We start from the raw sequence: 19,958 nt of genomic DNA on the forward strand, positions 1-19,958 counted from the left end.
AGTATGTAAAAATTTTTAACAATTACATCCTGTTTGTTCAGATGTTAAATGAAACCTGGTTACAGTTCAGATTTGTCATACACTTTAAAACATTTTTTAATGTCTGTTGTCAGTTTAATAACTTAAGACTATGCAAATATTTTGGTGTATTATCAGTGTTGAAAAATAAATTTGAAAAGAACATTAAAATTCTAGTTTTTGTAATTTTCTTGTATTCCAAGTGGAAATATTTACACAGCTCATCCATAAGCAAGTTATTCTTCCACACCTTAGTCCCAAACTCACATTCTCCCAGAGCGTGCTTGAGGGTTCTTCACTGAATCTTAGCTATTAAAGCCACGAGTGCTCTGGTGACCATGCACTAGTCTGTCTGTCTATCCATATCTAACGCTGAAACACAAATAAATATTACACACCATTAAAAGCTTCAGAAATATTAGAAACCTACCATTTATTAAGGCATATTGACGAATGACAATTTTATCTTCTAAATAGGTTAACTGTCTAATAGGCAGTCAGTAAAGTCATTTACACAATGACTTTATTTTAAGATCTAATATACTAAATGAAATAACTATTCCAACAATGAAAAGACAACCTTGAAGTATTTCATGTCAATAACTAAGCTGTATATACAATCCTAATTTACATTAAAAAATACAGAAATATTTAGATACAAAATGGTCAATAAAACGGTTTTAAAGCAGTGGGGTAAGCTTTGGAATAAATCTTCATAAGGAATGCCGGGAGCAGCCTTTTTAATACCATTCACATCGTATTAGATACATTTAACTCTTAAATACTGAGATTTTCAATCTCACATCTGATCAAAAAGACAATGATAAATAAAACACTTGCATGTATTCATAGACTCTTCCAAACCCACCCAGGAAATCCCAACAGAAATACATCCTGGTCAAAAGCCATAATAATCTTTCAGCAAATTTTAAATCAATGAGTGGAAGATAAAACTGAGTTTCTTGTTTTTTTCAGTTATTATCTGGAACATTACTGTGAGCTTTTACAGCTGCTGGTTGCCACTTTTCAGCTTGCCTGTCCAAAGTTGAGCTAAAGCCTCTGTGTGATGGAGTGAGCATCCGGGAAACTCCGTTCACCTTTAGTGCCTCACTGTCAATTGGGCAAATGTAGTCTGCAGATTCATCGGGTTTCCTCTTTCTGAGATGACTGAATTGGGTGAAGCCCAGCTTCTTTGGCTGAAAAAATACAAACGGTACAATAGAATATTAATAAATCTGTTACTTTTCTGTAACAACTACTTATGGATCTGCTCAAACGGCCCTCTTACTTTAACTTTAGCAGTGGTAGTAAGTGGGACATGGCCTGTGGCGTTACCATACTCTCGTTTCTCCTGCATGGCTTGAGGCCCAACCAGGGCAGCAAAAGCAGTAGCAAGATGACGTCGGAGCAAAGTCTTCTGTGGAGGAATATTTAAAAGCAGCGCCAAAGTCTCAGAACTGAAGCGAGGCTCCAAGATCTATAAAAGAACAAAAAAAAAAAAAAAAATAATAAAATAGTCATGTAGTTTGTTATAAAACAGTCTCAAGCCACAAACTGCTAAAAAAGGCTTTAAAAAGCAAAATTCCTCCTCTGAAGCCATTTTCCATCTTTTAGGCTATTGTTAGGATGAGAAAGTGGGAGAACAAACATAAAATGAATAACTCAAGTCACAATAATTGTAAGGAGTTCACAAATATCATGGCATATAATTAATCGATTTGTCTTGTGGTTTTCTACAGCAGTTAGTTCAAGGTTTCACTTCAAAGCTAGAGGTATTTTGCTTGTTTGATGTTGTTGCTCAGCATGTCAATGCTGCATTGTCAACATTAAAAATTGCAGAGCGTCTTCCAGATTAATGAATGCAGAACTGCTAAGAAATGGAGACATATTCTAAGTGTGCTGGAATATGCAGTTTATTTACATTTAAACATGAATGACACAATTTATCTACTTAGATTTAATGAGTCTTGTTTATTTTGTGCTGTGAAAAATGATCTGTAGAAAGCATTACACCTTCCAGTCAGGCAGGTGCAGGTTTTCTGGCTACTTTGACATCCACAGTTGTTGATTAGATTGCCAAATAGATGTAATTTGTAATTCCAGAAAGCAGGTTGAGTGACCCCTCGACAGTCTTGTAGGAGTGTACTTCACACCACTACAACTGACGCTAAGCATTTAGATTGAAGATATAAAGCCCAGATCCAGCTGCAAAAACAAGTTCATTTCATGAAAAGTGTCTATACACTGTTCTTGAACTAGCTTGAAGGCTAAATGAAGCTTGTAGGTCTGTAGCAAGTGACATTGCAGAAAGTTGGCAACCTCTTCTCTGTGACTTTATGTAACCTATAATATTCTGCCTGAGTTGCTGTCATACCCAATCAGTTCCCTTCTGCAATATTACACTTGTAGCCATGGAAGTGACTGAAACAATTGAATGCAATGATGTGGATGGGTGACTCAATACTTTTGGCAATACACTGTAATAGCATATTTGATTGATTTGATGAACAATCACTTGTGACCTGAACTGAAGAAGTGGCTTAATTTGCTGCACAAATAATCAAGTTTATGCATATTAGATGCTGCGGCACTAACACTGAGTAGCTATATATTTTATAGTTTTAGATTTGTCACCCATAGTATTTAATTTGTCTAAAGGAATCTTAATGTAAAATTTTAAACTTATTAAAAAAAAAAAAAGGAAAGGTCTTTGGGCGGTTTTCTGTTTTATCTTTTCTTTGAACCCCCTCTTAACCTACTATTATGATTCATTCTGAAACCAAGTGTAGTTTTTTTGATGTTGTTAGATATGCAAGAAAGAAATGAAAACATTTTATGTAATGTAAAACCACAAAAAAGAACACAGACCTGCTATATATATATATTAGCAGTACTTACAATCAGGCCACCATGAACGCCACTCCCCCGTAGATTAGGAGCATACTCAGCAAGATCAACTGCTCTTAGCCACTCCATTACACAGTGGTTTGACCACTGTACTACCTCTGAAGGAGAGGGATGTTTCTGGGAATAAAAGCAAGATGTCATTGAAATAATAAGCCATTGGAATAAAAAATATCTACTGGAATCTTACTGAGTAAGAAAAATGTAATCACTGCTGATAGATAGCTAAATCAATTGTTTAAAAACAAACATAAAGGTTGAGCTTAAGCTCATTTAATCTCTGCTGCCATCCTGTGGAAGATTATGAGATTACAATTTCAGTAAACGCCTCCCTAGTAAGAACATCCATGCCTTTAAATAACGGTGAGGCATGACCATATTTGTCATAGTAATACTACCACAAGTATATTTTTAGTTTCAACTTGGTTCTTTTTGTGTTTAACCACCTCTTCGCCTGGCCTGCGTCGAAGACAGTTTGGGTTGAACTTGTTGGCATGAAGAACATGAATGGCACACTTAATGCTGAGATGGTGAAGCTGGCTGGCAACCTTTAGAGTCAAGAGGTCATTCTGAAATTACAAAAAAAAAAATAATAAAACATTGAATTTGATTAAACGTTTTCTGTCATACAACACAACAGCTTTATTACTTTAAGTGCATGAGGAAAATTATGTATTAATTTGATTAAGCCTTACCACTGTGAGATACTGGATCATCCGGCCATCTACTCTAGCCTCGTGGAATTGGTCTTTATACTGAGGCAATCCAATATCATCCAGCCAGCCTACAGAAAATCCCACATTGATATGCTCACTAAGATACAACATTAAAAACATGCTTCATGCAAAAACATGTTAAGTTCAATTTTCATGTTTTGGCAAATGATAATATTTATATTTTGTTTTGATGTATTACACTGTGTATGATTGCTTGGTTTATGACAAGCAATCATACACATTGATAAAGGAACTCTACTTTATCATTGTGGATTTAACTAAAATTAGAACGGTTTGAGACATATTTCCTGCAGATTAACGCTTACGGGTGACCCAGATGTGATCCAGCTCTGACGATTTCTCTGCAGCCTTTGAAATAAAGGCCCTCAAAGCAAGTTGCAGCTTTTTCCTGTGAAGGGGATGTTTCATGCCCATCTCCTGAAGTCAGAAAGAAAAGTCAAAGTGGGAACAAAAACAATAGCTCTGATATGTTTTGCAATATTTGTATGACTCAATATACAAGTGTAAAAATATGTAGAATCCATTTTATACAAGTGTTCCATTTGGCATGCAGTTCTCAAACCTTCTCAAAGTCTTGAGGTGTGGCTGCCAAAAGCGTCTGACCATTTTCAACCCATTGTCTGGTGAGATTGATGTATTGGCCCAGACCGTAGTCTTCAAGCCAGCCACACACCTGCTCCTTGGTCCATTGACTGAATGGAATATTTAGGTCGCTGACAACAACAAAATTAATAATGAGACAAAATAAACGATTTATTAAGGTATTGAAAGCTCAGTTGGAAAATGTTGAAACACAAAGCGTTTTACCGTGTGGGGTTAGATTCAGGAGTTCGGGTAAGTCTGGGTCCCGCTGTTGCACGTAAGCCTCCTCTTCTGAACTGACCCGCATCTGGATCTGCAGGCTGGAAGCCACCAGACTGGGTTCTTCGAAGCCTGTGTGAACAAAAGTGCAAGCTGGCATATTGAAATGACTGCAGTTTTGATACTCAAAATAAATGCTGACAAACACTTTGCACGTCAGTGTTTTGGGATCAACCAAATGTAATTCACAGTGTACTGCTTTACCAGGGCAGGGTACATCATTTTTAAAATCAGCAGATAATCTGACGAAGAAATGTCAAGTGGTCAGTTAATTATTAGGTCATAACATCAGTTTTAAAACTGCAACCGCAATACAAATAAAATAATATCTCCTCTTTCTAATTGTTTGGACATCGCTTACTTGTTTTTGTGTCTCTGTACTTACTTTCCCCAGAATCTCTTGAAGCTCCTGTTGTTCTTCATGTACTCAGGAGATCCCACACTTCGTTGGCCAGGCTGTGCCTCACAATGAGCAGGGGAATTCTCACTGGGTGTGCAGTCATGGGCTCGCTCCAACTTTCCTTAAGTGTGTTATAAAAACAACAGTCACTAACTAAGAATAAAGAGTATGCAGACTTGGTTCCTAAAAGGGCCAGCCATTTTAAAGATTTTTTTCTTTTCTTTAACAGGCATGTTTGTGTTGTTGAAAAAGTGCTGCACTCAGAATAGCATCAGAGCGCAGACTAAGCTTCAGTAACTTCCTGCCAAAAACATGCTCTTGATTAATGACATCTGAATAAAGACTATATCTGTTTCCCTGTGGTCAACACAACAGAAAATATCTTGATAATGAGTGAGTATGGAGCCAGATGTTTTTTTAACATGTTTAATTCATGTGACTGTTCACAATGCTTTGTTGAGTTGATAAATACTGGTTAATGTATCAACGTAAACTAAATACGTTTACATATTTAGGATAATTTACAGTTTTAGGATAATTTACAGGGTGATATGTTTATGATAAAGTCTGTTTTCTGTGCAAAAGGTTCAAAGAGATAACAGGGTGTGGCTGGATTTTAAACTGGTCAGTCACATCAAAGAAGGGTGGAGCTGGGCTGAATGTGGTTGGTTCAAGAAAGGGAGAGGTTGGGCTGGTTAAGTAACCCTATCCCACGATCCATCTGCTCTGACAGGAGCCTCTGCAATTAGCTGTGATCAAGAGTTCAGTGGTCTTCTGGTCAGAAGAAAGTGGTTATAGTTCCAAAATTGAATCCTATCTGCTCTCATGGGAATCTATAGGCCTCTGAAATAGATTATTTTGCATTGCTCATCCAACAATATCATGAATAACAGTATGAAACTGATAGTGTGAACTTACTTTGGCATGAGTCTCCATCTTCAACTGGATTTTTTTGTCTCTGAATATCTGTATCATCGGTCTCATTTTGTTCCAGGAGAGTAGAATTCACAGGCAAAGTCTGACTTCTGCTGTCACCCAGACCACCACGGAGAAACTATTTACAAATTTAAAAGATATATACATAAAAACGCAGAAAGTTCTTAAGAATTCTCATGCAATTTATGGCCATGTGAAAAAGTGTGTTTTTCTAATATTTGGAGATGAGGCTACTTTTTTGTAAAATGTCTCAGGAATAACACACTCACAGATCTATCACCACTCAACCCATGAATATAACATCAGGATTAACCAGAATTTTGAAAGCAATTGACTATTTAAATCGCAGACATTTAGTTTGGTGTGTTCCTGACTTTTAAAGTGAGAAGGAACAGCACGATAAGACAAAAACCTCTGTCTGAGGATTTCACAAGGACCACTCTTTAGTCTGGTAAGAGATTTAAAGACACTTCTAAAGAATTTGAAATCAGTGATGGCACTTGACTGTGTTCTTGTAAGTCTTGTTTTTGACTGTGTTCTTTTTACAGACCACAGTCAAGTAAAGGACACTAAACATAATGCCTATATCTCCAAGTTTGGGCAAATAACTTGGTCATTTTCAATCATGACCATGCAACAAAATAAATATTCAAAAACCCTAAATATTCATAATGAGACCAACAGGAGGCACATGCTACTTTTGAATCAAATGTGCATGTCTGTTGGTTAAAATAAGGGAAAGTAAATACCTCACTAATACTACAAATACCTTGGGTGAATGTCCATTTGTTATGTCATTCAAGCTACTTGATAAAATCTGTAGCTCCATTCTGTAAAAAAACAAAAAAGACAAAACACACTCAGAAAGATTCCAATAAGAGATGCAAAATTCATTACGATGAAAAAGTATTCTACTACCTGGAATCGCAATCTGTCTGGATTGATGCTTGCTGGGAAGATGAACTATTTGTTGAAACCTGTTTGGGTCAAAAAGTTACAATACAAAGAATTTTGACTGTTTAGATTTGTATTTTTTATGCTAACTTTAAAACCAACTAGATTTATTTAAACTCACCTCAGACTTCACATCATCAGATTTTGTACTGGTAGAGTCAACAGTCTTGGTCAGGATCTGGTCTCCTTCCTCACTGCTACTTGAAGCAGTCCGACCATTTGACAATGAACTGGCAGCAGATGGAGCTGTGACAAGTTATGGAAAGATTATACATGATAAGGGTGGAAATTCAGTCACTCACATGGAAGGGTAAATAATCCCAATACCTGGTCTTGAGATGAGAGTAACATCTCTGAACTGTCTGCACTGATTCAGGAGTAGAGTGAGCTCTTCAATCTGTCTATCCTGCAGAAAACACAGCAGTAGAGCTTTAAAGTCAACGTAACCCTATTAGGATAGTCATTAAAAGTTAAGAAGCATGGCCACCCTCTGCTGGTTTTACTCAGCTGGTGGCTGATACGCCCACAGACATTACCCTTCGACCATATGGCCTTTACATCAAAGTAACGGACAGGGAGGGGACAGACCTAGACCTCACTGGAAACTGTATTTTGCAGCAAACAGCTGCACGGAGTGTGTTTGTTTTGAAGTGGTGCCCATGCCTGGTTTTGCCATAGTTATCTTGATACAGCTCACTCCGAAATTAAACTTGGCAGAGCAAAGCCTGCTTAATTGTGGCTAGTCTGAAAAGGCTTGTTTCAGGACGTGTGTGCATGTGTGTGTGCAAGTTCTCACTAGTGTGCTACACGCAAGTCTGTCTGAAAGTGCTTAAAGTGCAAAATACTCTGGGCGAAAAAACACAAAAGATCCTCTGTGCTAAACGTAAATGATCAGAGGGTGGTACCTCTAGGAAATAACAGGATCTAAAAGCTGGTACTTTCCTAAAAAAATAACTGTCCCCACATACAGAGTTATGGTGTAATGAAATGCTTTTCCCTAATAAAATCATTTTAAAAAGTTGATTTCAATTTATTTTACAGCTTACCTTTTCATCATTGGTAGCAACCAGTGATTTCATTCCACTGCGAAGTCTTTGGAGTTCTTGATCTATGTCACAAAAAAGTAACCTAGTTTACCTATTTTGGCTCCCGTTTATTCAGGAATACATCAGCATTTCTAGTAAACTATGATAATAACTACGAGTCAAGATCTCAGAAGAGGACAATTTTTGGCAAAAAGAATTGTTTTCTTTAGAAACACATAAAGACTGAAGTAGTAATGAAAGCAAACTTTGGATAATTTTCAAAGCAGTCTTTCAATGCAAAAGGAAATAAAAAAGATAATTAAGAAAAAAACACCCTAGAGAAAAAGCATTGAATCTACAGTTAGTAGTAGAGAAGTCCCAAGAGATTTTATGGAGTGCTTCACAGGCTTACATTTGGTGCTTAGTCTTTTCCTGTACATCTCCTCTGAGAGACAGACACACAACCCCCAAACCCAAAAACACAATTTATATAGAGTTAAGACAAAATGTTTCCATCGCTGTTACTGAATGCAAAAGTTATGTGCATGTATTTGTAGCATTTCACTGGCAGGTTATTGAAGGCTTTAAGTTGCACAAATTGTCTGCTTACCTCTCTCTGAGATCTCTGTTGTCAGAGGAGGTCTAGCCAGCAACTGAGTGTGCAAACTCTCAATTTCTGCATTCTTTGTGAGGAGAAGTTGCTGAAGGCTGCTGATCTCTGCCTGAGGGTGACACACAAGGAGGAATTTTAGCAGAAAGAAAACATAGATCTATTCACTGTTTACAAAAGGTTCACATTCAAAAAGTTTACACTCAATACAGTCTAGACACATGCAGGCATTTCAAATCTCCTCAAAAGTTGCTATGTATGAAACACCCCAAACAAAGAATGCAGAAGTTATTTTCACTGAGTTCTAAAGCACCAAATGTTGAACCACAACTCTCCACAGTTTAGTTTGTTTTAAAGGAAGTTACATAAGGAGGACACAGATGAAAAAGTTTTGTTTAGGCTGAACTGTATCGCCATCTTTGAAATAAAGTGAAATGTGACAACTATGATCATTTAAGTCACAAGGTGCTATTAATATTACTCATATTCAAGTAATCAGTTTTGTAATCCAGTTGGATAATTAAAAGTTACATCTTAACTCAAAAAGTCTACTAGCATTCATACAACCTAAATCTAAAGAGACAATTTCTGTAGGATTGACTGTTTGAACTTCCTTTCAGCTGTTTATGCAAACTCGAGCTTAAAATCTTTCACGTAGTTTCAAACCCTGTGCTCTATTTACTTCTCAACAGCATAGTAATCTTTGCGTACTGCTCTTTAACAAAATTCTTGTGGCCAATCTGTCTGATGGTATCAAAGCGACAGCAAATGTGGTCCACAGTTCCCAAAAACCCAGACAGAATGCAACAAAATATATTACAATGACACATCTAGACCACTGTCACAGTAGATGTTAGGTAGATGTTAATTTACAAAAGGTGGTTTCTGAAATGTACAGGTTCTTATCACTACTGATGACCGCTTCCTTTGTATTTTCTTATTATGTACTGTATTTTAAAAGCTGTGCACTTGTTTTTCTAACTGACGAGAAAAAAAAATGCAGAGGAAAGTCTATAATAAATCTATATAAGAAAACATAAAGACAGCAATTAAATAGACTAAGCTATTATTAATTCTATTTCTATTGCATTAAAAATATGCCATACCCAAAAGTGCCTAAAAAAACAGGGAGCACGTGCGCAAGAGAGTGACTCACTTAGCTGGCTGAAACATCAGACTGGACTGCATTCAGGAAAGTTGAGCGGACAATTAACAGTGGAATTTGGGCACTCTCAATGTATCGCAATGTCAACACAGAGATATTTTACCTTGCTTGCCTTGATCTTCTTTTCATATTGTAATTTCTGATCCTCCAGACACTGGACTTTGTCCTTAAGAATCCTGAGCTCTTTTAGCAAAACCTAAACAGGAACATTTGGAAACTTAGCAGGTTTACAATCCAGTTGCTTTCATTGAGACACTAACAATTTCACACAGCACACAATCTTTAATGACTGACAATTCTTAATATATCACATTAGTCCATAATCCAAAATGTATTTTTTGTCTTTCTTTAGCTATATTTAGCACTGCTTAATGTATTAGGTGAATGTTTCAATTCCATCTGATGCTCAATACAATAAAGTAAGACAACCCATGCTGTGCACAACATTGGAAGCCATGCAGGTGAACTATGCCTACTCTTTCTCCTCCGCAGTGGCACAGCTGCTCTGCATCTGAGCTACCCTCTCCCAGGTTCCCCAAAGGTCTGTCTGGAGTCTCCTCTAGCTTCTGCATACACCCCGAGGGTCCATCACAGGACACCGTGAAGTTTTTGCCTCGGCCCTCAGGGGACTCAGTGGGGCCCACCACTGGAAACCTGCTGTCAGTCGAGATCTCCAAGGCCTTTTTCTCCTGGATCTTGCTATTGATCTCCTTCTGAAATTGACACATCTGCTCCTGCAGTTCACTAATGAAATTCACTACAGTCTGACAGAGTGGGGAAGAAAAACATTGAGAAGAACATGTTTAGAAAGAGAGAAAGAAACTATGTGCAGGATTTGTGCATATTGTGGATTTAAAAAGACTACATCCATGTTAAATGCCAGGTATTTGTGATAAGACAAAAATATAAGACAGAAACAAAATAAAATAATTTAGAAACTTGTCCAGCTTGCATCCGACATGAATGTTGTGCAAACCACCTGAGAAATAAATAAATCTGTTGCTATGAAAATCTGAGAAAAAGGCATGCATCAACGTTTTTGCAAATGTATGCACACAATTCTATTAAACCACCTCTTTAATTTTATTTCACTAGGCTGTCTTTGTTAGTTGGAGTCTGCATATCCCATGTGACTTGGCATGTGGGACATTCCAATCATCAGAGTGGGTTGATTTTGCCCACTCTGTCTTGCCAAAATCATCTAAATCTTTCAGGACTTCTGACAGATTTGTGGGGCTGTAGATAAGACAGTGGTTCTTCACAGTTCCTAAAATCTGTAAGACGTCAGACTGATTTTGACAATCAGGTGATCCACAACCATTTTCTGGCAGAGATAATTCTGACCTCATATTCAACTTGAACAATTAAAAAAAAAGAAAAATAAAAATAAAACTGCTTATATGCTCTATGTTTTGCGTTAAAACTGACTGATATTAAGAACTCATCCACTTTATGAAAGCTTAAACTACACTCGAAGAAAAGTATGGAACTAAACGGTTCCATGTTTTTCATGTTAACAGACATCAATACATTTTCAAGGTGATTTCTACCCATGTTCCCCCAGACAGTGTGTAAACAGCACACATGCTATGCCTGGACAGTGTACAGAGGAAGTCTTACTTGGGGTTCAGTACAACGGATATGACAAATGATATGGAAGGCCTCCATGGCTAATTTTAACCATAAGCTTGTTGGCTCCAGGACCAAGTGCCATGCGTGTGTCTGTGTGTGTGTACATGCAAACATGCATATGTGAGGACATAATGTTTAGATAACAAAGGCAGCATGTGGGGGACAACTATAGTGATAAAAGCAGTTTCTTTGCTCTCCTTTAGTCAAAGCAGGAGTTAAAAATTGAATTGGTGTAATATTTTGGACCTAGAAATGCAAATCTCCAGAAATATTAACTGTATTCAGATGATTCCAAGAAAATTTTATGAAAAATATTTATTTAAATGGAGAATTTATTTCAGTGACTAAGGGCTCATATTTTGGTCCATCACAACAGCTCCCTTGGGTTTGAACTCCTTTAAACTGAGGACAAAAAGATCCTTTGAGCACCGTTTGGACAGTAATTACATACATTACAGTATCCTGTCTGGTAAAAGTTCTGATTTCCGTTCGTATAATTCATCTGGTCTCTGAATGCCCAAGAAGTCTGCTGGTAACCTAACACACTATTCACTATTTTTTTTCCCCCCAGGTACAATGAAGTCAGTATTTGGGTGAATGTTTTGTTTCCACAGATTCTATCAGGGTTTATGGGCTTTCTTAAAGTCAACAGCTTCCATTCAGAAAGCAGATTATTATGTTTACTCGTCATTACAGCTGGCGTTACATTTAAATTTCCTGTGATTAAAGATATTCATCTTCAGTAAATCAAACTATAAAAGGTAATTTGGAAACAAGACTTTTATGGTGTTAAAACTCAGGTAATAGTTCAATTTGGAAACTATGACAAAGCAACTGTGAATAAAGTGATTGTTCTCTGCACACCGTTTTTTAAGCTGACAGGCACTGAGTGTAAGACAATATAATAAACCCAAAATGATCTATATAATGTACGTCAGGCGTTGCTGACCCATTGAGAAGTCTCACCTCAGCTTTGTGCTGCCTCTCTGATCCATGAACCTGCCTTCCCTCCATGTCTGCCAGCTTCAGTTTCAGATAAGAAACCTCCCCCATAAGATTCAGCTTCTGTTTCTCCAATGACGTCCTATGCACAAGTTCCTGTCGTCAACGATACACAGCAAGAGTGTGAAAAACACAGGCAGACGCAACCCTTTACATTAAACCCTATACATTAAACCCCCAGTTCTGAACAGCATCCAGAACCTGATCTACAAAGGCAACATGAAGTGTGAGGCACAGCAAGTTACTAGCTCCGTAATGACTGTCCCTCCAGACAAACCACACTGGTTTCTGAAGCTGTTTGGGTGGCTAAATATACACAACCCATGACCACTATTTATAATGTGTATTTCGCAGCTCTCTCAAAGTACATAGCAGAGAGGAGGGAGCGGGTGAGACCAGGAAAAAGCACGCAAAACATTCATTGACAGAATATCAAAATAACTTTGACAGGTGCATTTCCCTGTCCTCTGTATAAAAATGACCTCCTGTCAAACCTAATGCTGAGGGAGATTACCATTTAATAGCTCTGTGATATATTTCCCCAAAGGCGGTTAGCAATCAGAGTTAAACCAGAACATAAGGGTAGATGTACGTCTTACTTTTCTCATGCCAAACAGGTGCAGAACATCCAGAAAAGAGCAGGAAACAGTGACAGTAGCCCCAGTAAACATTTAAAGTGTAGGCTTTTTGAAAAGATCTGAACTTCTTCTAGACAGCACATGGAAAGTATTTTAATTCTGTCACCAGGAAGAGATTTAGGGCTCAGGTCCAAAGCCTCATAATCACCACATCTCCAAGAAACTGGCTGCCCGTTTCATAATTTGCAAGCTTGCTAAATAAGTCTTAGAAGAAAAAGACACAACTATAAATACATTTTTGACTTATTTAGATTTTTTCATTCCGGGGGTTCAACGAAGATTTTGCAAGAGTTGCAACATAAGAAGGAAAGTTAATACCTGGTTTATCCAGTGTCTGTCAGTATTTCCTTCATGCAAACAATGTGTCGGAGTTCAAGTTGGCCAAGGTTTCACATATCCAGTTCATCCAGTGGCCTCTAACAAACTATCTCAAATCTAAAGCAAAAGACGAGTGCCAGCAAAGCACATCCAGCTCTTGCAGGAGCACCACTTCGCTCTTTTTCCCTCCCATCTCTCCACCTTTTTTTACAGCTGTTTCTCTCCTCCTCATTTGTTCTCTTCTCCCTCCCTGTTTTTTCCTTCCTGTCTCTCTCCAGAAGTCTGCATGTGAGCAGTCATGGTTATTACCAGTTAGGGGAGTGGCTTGCTGTGCAGTTAATCTCCTGCCCAGACAGACTAGTTTGGCCGCGCATAAACCAGACAGGCACCCAGAGTGAGAAACTGTTTGAACGTCCTAAATATTTTTGTTGCTAAAGTAATCCAAAGCTACCTTCCCCAGAATCCAAGTAATGAATTTCTGAAGAGTTCTTACTGGGTGCAGCTTATGAAAAACACATGAAAGTGCAGAAAAGGTCACATTTTAAAAGAGACGGACTGTCTTAGTACCATGAATATTTTTATGGGAACAGCAAGTTAATTGAATTACAGCTGGTCATTATGAGGTTTTCCAGACTTTGATCCAGATTCACACAAATTAATTGTTTTGTGCTAATATTGTCTGAACAAATCAGCATAGCTCAAAGTCTAGTAGAGGCAACTACCTGCTGTAGCATCTCTTCTGTACTGTTGAGTTTGTGTTGATGCTCCACCAAAGAACTTTCCAAATCATGGATCTTCACCCCTTGAGCCTCCACCTGCTCTGTCAGCACACTCACCTATGAAGGGTTTTGTATGTCAACAGATAATTTAGAACATGATGAATAGGTTCTCAAAATAAACTGCTTAAAATGTCCACATGTGTGAGATATGATAGAAAAAGTTTCTTTAGAAAATTTCTGTGAGTCTAAATTAAGAAACAATTACAGCAATCTCAGCAGCACATAAGGTAAATATACTTGGCACTAAAAGTAAGAACATTTCAGTATATTTTATGAAACTTGTAGGTTGAGCAGCATCATTTCAGTATGTTTTGTCAATGAAAACCTTGACAAAACCTTACTCCCAAAACCAAGAGCTTACTTTCAGTGACCCTCCTTTTGTCTAAGTAAGTATAATTAATTTATAAACCAGCGTGCCATGCAGAAGTCTCCACATGCTGCATAGAAGAAGGCAAACACTGTGATGGAAACAATCAAAAACAAAACTACAGGTCAAAAGAAGCACATATATCTTCGAAAATGGCGGACAGGATAAATCCTTAACTAATTGAAATGTGCCAAAGAAAAATATTTTTGATGCTTAAAAGATTTAACTGACTCAGTCATGCACAGAAAAAGGTTATTTATTGCACAACTTAGAATAGATCAGAATAGAAATTTCTTATTACTTTATTGGTCTTAAAAATTAGTCAGCTGCACTGATTTCTGACCAGATGATCTCAGACGATGAGAAGGGATATGAACCAAATGGTGTAATTTGTTGGATTGTATATGATAGAAGTTTAAAAACAACAAGAAATATTGGCTGTTACGCAACCTTTTTCATTTAACAAGTAGAGGTCTAAGTAGTTTGCAAAAGAAATGTATACAACCAAAATAGCTTTGCAGCTCCTTTTGCTGCTCAACAACTTGAGCACAAATTTCTGCGATATGACCTTCTTCAACCCACTTTTAGCACATGGGTTAATCACTGATATGTACAGTACCCTCAAGTTTAGTTTGTAATTGTGGTGAAATCAAAAGACGGCGAGCCTTCTTTTTTATTAGTTTTTGGCAAGTTCTTCATTGGTAAGACCCAATTACTCAACTCTGCTACTCAACCCACAAATGAGGTTTCAAGCAAATGTGGAGTTGTTTAAGGGGAAAAAAATGAACATGCTTTTCAACACCATGAAGCTTATTACCAAAGAGAAACTTTACAAGAAAGAAAAAATTAACCAGAAACAAATTATCTTACTGTTTGTGCTAAATCTATATACATGTGCACAGAATCTACCCCACATATGGGCAAATAATCAGGTGCTAGCGTACTAGCATCTGTGCTTTGATGGTGAGAGGCTAAGACTGATTTAGAATAGCTGAGCTTTGTTTCAACGGAACACCAACCATTGAAGCAAACATTTCTAAAGAATTAATTTTCTTTCTCTGAGGGCTAATGAATGATAAAAGGCACCTGCTCTAAACTCACTCTGACTCACAAATGCGCCTACATGCAACAGGTCACATAATGGTGCGAGCCTAAGCCTGTCTACAAAGCACTTACTCAGCCACCCGGAGTGCTACAAAACAAACACATCAGTCAAAACAGGAGATCATGGTGTCATTATAGCACCAAACCCACTTTGTTTCCGTTGCTTCACCTGAAGCAGAAAATTGTGCAACATTTACAACACAATGCTCCCATTTGTTCTTTCACCGTCTTTTTCCCACCTCTCTCGGTGTTGAGATACAACCAATGTTTAGAGTCAATTAGTAGGTAATTCACTCTATATTCAGATGCCCAGGAAAAAAAAAAACAGTGTTGGGAACATTCTAATATTTCTAAGCAATCTTAGTGTCATACCTGCAGAATTAGTGACTCTTTGTCTCCCTCCAGACGTGATAACCTCTCTTGATAGGACCCACTGCTGCTGTTTAAGGTGAGGTTTGCCTGTTGAATAGAAATAATTGAACAAATTTGAATACTCACAAGACAGAACAGTTTCTCAGTGGAAATTAGCTTTTCATTGTTGTTATTATTTATAGCCTTTAAGCACTGAAATCTTAAACCACTTACAGTGCCTCAACTATGTGGAGATTGTAAGAAGTTTACAAATCCTAATCCAGCATTTAAGGTCGTGTTCCACATTGTATGCCAGTTACATAGTTTAGAGGGGACTTCTGTATTAGGTCAGTTTAGCCTGTGTACTCAGTGTACACAGTGTATTTCACAGCCATACATGAGTAAATACAAAATTAAGTTTTCAAATTACAATTTCAAATCATGCTACTGGATATTGATGGACCTTTAGAACTTTTATAATTAAGAAATTACTTAACTAGTATCTGACAATAAACTGCAAAAAAAAAAATTCAAAGCAACACATCATGTCAGAGTTTGAGGAAAATGAACAAATAGCAAACAAGGCCTTAGGACTCCAGCAAACCAAGACGGCCGTCATTATCCTCAAATCAAAAATAACTGCATTAAAAACTAATCACTTTAAATGTTACAGTTAGGGGGAAAAAAAGAAAAAAACAGTGTACTTGGGGGAAAATAAGTTTTTTTTTTCACAGTGTGCATGAGGTGATTTAGAAACTTTTTTTAAACTCAAGCTAATTTGGTTAATTGGTTGGTAATGTTGCAGTAAGCCAACTGCCAACTTAACAGGGTCATTCTCAAAAGATTTGCATATGACTCTGGGCAAGTTCATTGTACAGCTATGAACATCACTGAATCACATTTACACGATGGTGGTGGCAAGCTACCTAGTAGCCAAAGCTGCCCTGTGCACACAAAAGAGGCTGCCATGTACAGGCACCACAGGGCACCACCATCATTAGGCAAGGAAAGTCAAGTGTCTATTCAAAGGACACAACCATTCATGCAGATGGAGCTTACTACTTACTCAGAGCTCATTTTCTATTATTCTAATTAGCATTGAATATAAAAACCTAGAAAAAACCAGTAGAAGTGGTGTCATACATAACCAAATGGAAGATATTCATTAAAAGATACTTTATAGTTAAGGTTAATTATGTCACACATTGTACTATCTTTCTTTAATTCAGTTTAAACAACTTAAAAACTCTGAAAAATAAACAAGAAAACCTTAAGATAGAAAGCTTGGGATGTCAAGCAACAAGAGAAATATTCGACAATTTTCTTCACCAATGTTAGAAAATAGACGTAAAATGTTAGAGGTATGTTAAAGCTCACGTTGTTCTGTGAGAATTGTACAAGAAACAACAGAAGCTTGAGTTAAATTACTGAGAGAAACAAGGTCAATTATAAAACAATCCTTCCTTACCATGCTAAGGAAGGATTTGTCATATTTACATTTGTCATTTGTCATACATATGTAAAGTGGTCAAAGCAAAATCTGTTGGCTGCTGGCGGTCTTATAAAACCCTAACATTAATTACAATAACAAAACTGTTGTTTTGTTACAGTACAAAACTATTATTATGCAGCAACACTTTATGTTTGAAAGACTACAGTCTTCCACTGAAATACTGATTGTGGGACCTGTAAACATACAACTGAAAAGCAAAAAGAACAAAAAACTAAATCAAAAAAATGCAGGAAAGACTTGCACAACTATGTTGAATGAAGGTATAAAGAGCAGACATAAAAGTAGTGAATGTCTTACCTTTCTGAGCCAAGTGAAATGTTTGTAGAAATCAATATGATTCTCCATTCTGCCGACCCATTGTAGTAGAGATCTTACACTTGATGTCTAACAGAACTGAATATATGCTATGAAGCACCAACACAATCAAAACAATGGCTTTCAACTGCACTGCATGCTCTCCTTCTTTTACTACAACCCAGTGCTGGAAGGAGTGTGCAGGAAGGGTCTATGTCTGTGTGGTTTGGAGCCCGGACTGCCTCAGACTTTTAAAGCTGAACTGAATAAGTCAAACTATGCCAGTTGGCTTTACGTTACCTCCTGCCCCCCATCCCCCACGCCCTCTTATTTTTTTCTATCTACTTTCAACTGCCTTTTTTTTTTCCCCTCTTTCTTTCTTGCTTTCATGCCTGACTGGAGTTCTTGATTTTTAGCTGCATATTTTTGCATTTGAGCTCCATGTGATTAATGATTTTCTCAACTATTTCTGTCCTAAACCTTTCCCTTTTCCTCTTGTTGTTCTTGCATCTCCTAAGTTAGTTCTCGTAGCACCCATCAAGCAATCTAAGTTTTGTGGGGCTTTCTAAATGGGGACTATAGGAAACTTTTTTTTTCCACCATATGCTTTTCAGATGTGGTGTGGGGCAAGAAGTCAGTAAAGGCTTTACAGAAGGGGAGGAGGCAGAGGAGAAGAGTGGAAGTGAGCATGTCGTTTACAATATCACATCTAAACAAGCACACATACTTTAGGTGTCTTATGTGAACCACTTAAAACACTACTTCTGAAAGGAAAAGAAGAAAAGACTAAGAGATAAAATGTTAAAGGGAAATACGACTTGCACTCCAAACACAAGCTCTGGATCTCATTACTAGTGCCATTCACTATGTCCTCCTTCCGGCTCACTTCTTAGCAGGCTAGAAAACAGTTCCCCAGATGTTGCTAAACAGGATCAAAGACCAAAAGTGAAGCAAATAATAACAAATCTGATCCTAGATTCTTGTCAGGCCCCAGCAAAACTTCTAAATTCAATGACCAAACCTTTTAACATTATAAGACAAAGTTTTGTGGCGATCTTCCCATTTTTCACTATGGGCAGGTCTCATATTATGTCTATAATGCTATTATGTCTGCATAACGTGTGCAAAAACTGCCACTGTCAGTGAAGATGAACTTACCTCATCTCTTTGGAGCCATTTTAATATAACATTTGCTGTGTGTGTAGACATTTGTTTACAGAGAGCACCCTGCTTTTCCTCACTCCTCTGGCCCTCCAGCACAGCCCTGAGGACCTCCATCAGCTGAAGTGCCACAAAAGCAGGGTCCAAGGCCGTGGGGAGGGGCAACTCTGGGTCAACATCGGAAGATTTGTAACCTTGGTCACACGGCTGCATCGGAGGACTGAAAAGACCTTCATACATTTTGCCTAGAGAATGAACAGAGGATATCCACAAATGTAGAAATTTGCATTTACCTCGAATATTGTGGTTATGCATTTTTGCAGCTGTTCTGAGTTGACTGAAAACAAAAAAGCATGACTTGCAGGGAGAGAAAAAAGATTAACAGGGTTGCCCCCTTGTGGGCAGTATAAATGATTCGCTGCATAGATAAAGTAAATAGTATCAAACTTTAGCTGTGGCTTTTCAAATCCACGAATTAGAAAAAAAGTACTTTTCATGTTGTGCCTTTTCAAGCAAAAGCAAAAGGTAGAGTAATGTAAACATTACATGAAATGAGAATCTGAAGAAACAAGTAATGCAAACGTTTAGGCATTTGATGCTACAATTATTGGTTGGTTTGTTTAATTATTAGCTTCTTTTATGTCCTTTTAGTTGTCGCTAAATGTGATGATGACTAGGTTGTCACCTCTGATTATAGATCTTAGAGTCATGACTCCATGCTACAACACTGCTGTTGTCGCAGCATGTATCACCAATGTTAGAAAAAGAATAGACGTAAAATGTTAGAGGTATGTTAAAGCTCACGTTGTTCTGTGAGAATTGTACAAGAAACAACAGAAGCTTGAGTTAAATTACTGAGAGAAACAAGGTCAGTTATATGCAGTGTGAATGAGCAGGAAACATAAAACAATCCTTCCTTACCATGCTAAGGAAGGATTTGCCATTAAATACATATGCAAAGTGGTCATAAGCAAAATCTGTTGGCAGCTGGCGGTCTTATGAAAGCCTAACATTAAAAGCTGGGCAGTCTCTTGAGACTTTGATGATGAAACAGAGACTCTTACCAGCTATAATGTCATCCATTTGCTCCAAGGCAGCTTCTAACATGTGGCTGGCATGTGCCTCCATGGAAACTCTTAAAGCAGCACAGATAGGTACTCCTTCGCATGTGTAAAACAGAGTGGAAGTT

At 37.6% G+C, this 19,958-nt stretch overlaps 1 protein-coding gene across 8 annotated transcripts; it reads right to left on the bottom strand.

Annotated features, from left to right (window-relative positions):
* Positions 1 to 434: 434 nt before the first annotated feature.
* ppfibp2a (PPFIA binding protein 2a) lies at positions 435 to 19,958 on the bottom strand. 8 transcript variants are annotated; one of them, XM_055036483.1, is made up of 24 exons: positions 19,834 to 19,958; positions 18,767 to 19,014; positions 15,823 to 15,909; positions 13,923 to 14,036; positions 12,209 to 12,340; positions 10,087 to 10,374; positions 9,714 to 9,806; positions 8,446 to 8,557; positions 8,248 to 8,280; positions 7,857 to 7,918; positions 7,138 to 7,216; positions 6,932 to 7,056; positions 6,775 to 6,833; positions 6,626 to 6,686; positions 5,839 to 5,974; positions 4,906 to 5,041; positions 4,467 to 4,592; positions 4,222 to 4,372; positions 3,965 to 4,076; positions 3,618 to 3,706; positions 3,369 to 3,491; positions 2,917 to 3,042; positions 1,307 to 1,495; positions 435 to 1,214 (listed from the first exon to the last, which is right to left on the bottom strand). In XM_055036483.1, exons 1-24 carry the CDS (start codon positions 19,895 to 19,897, stop codon positions 990 to 992), a joined length of 2,970 nt encoding a protein of 989 aa, XP_054892458.1. In that variant the 5' UTR covers positions 19,898 to 19,958; the 3' UTR covers positions 435 to 989. The 8 variants fall into 8 exon arrangements, with proteins under 8 accessions (XP_054892458.1, XP_054892461.1, XP_054892460.1 ...); XM_055036486.1 differs by lacking the exons at positions 18,767 to 19,014; positions 19,834 to 19,958 and adding an exon at positions 17,612 to 18,058; XM_055036485.1 differs by lacking the exons at positions 13,923 to 14,036; positions 19,834 to 19,958 and having other exon boundaries at positions 18,767 to 19,024.

The sequence above is a fragment of the Poeciliopsis prolifica genome, unplaced genomic scaffold (genome assembly GCF_027474105.1).
Source record: "Poeciliopsis prolifica strain line A6 unplaced genomic scaffold, Auburn_PproV2 SCAFFOLD011, whole genome shotgun sequence".
NCBI lineage: Eukaryota > Metazoa > Chordata > Actinopteri > Cyprinodontiformes > Poeciliidae > Poeciliopsis > Poeciliopsis prolifica.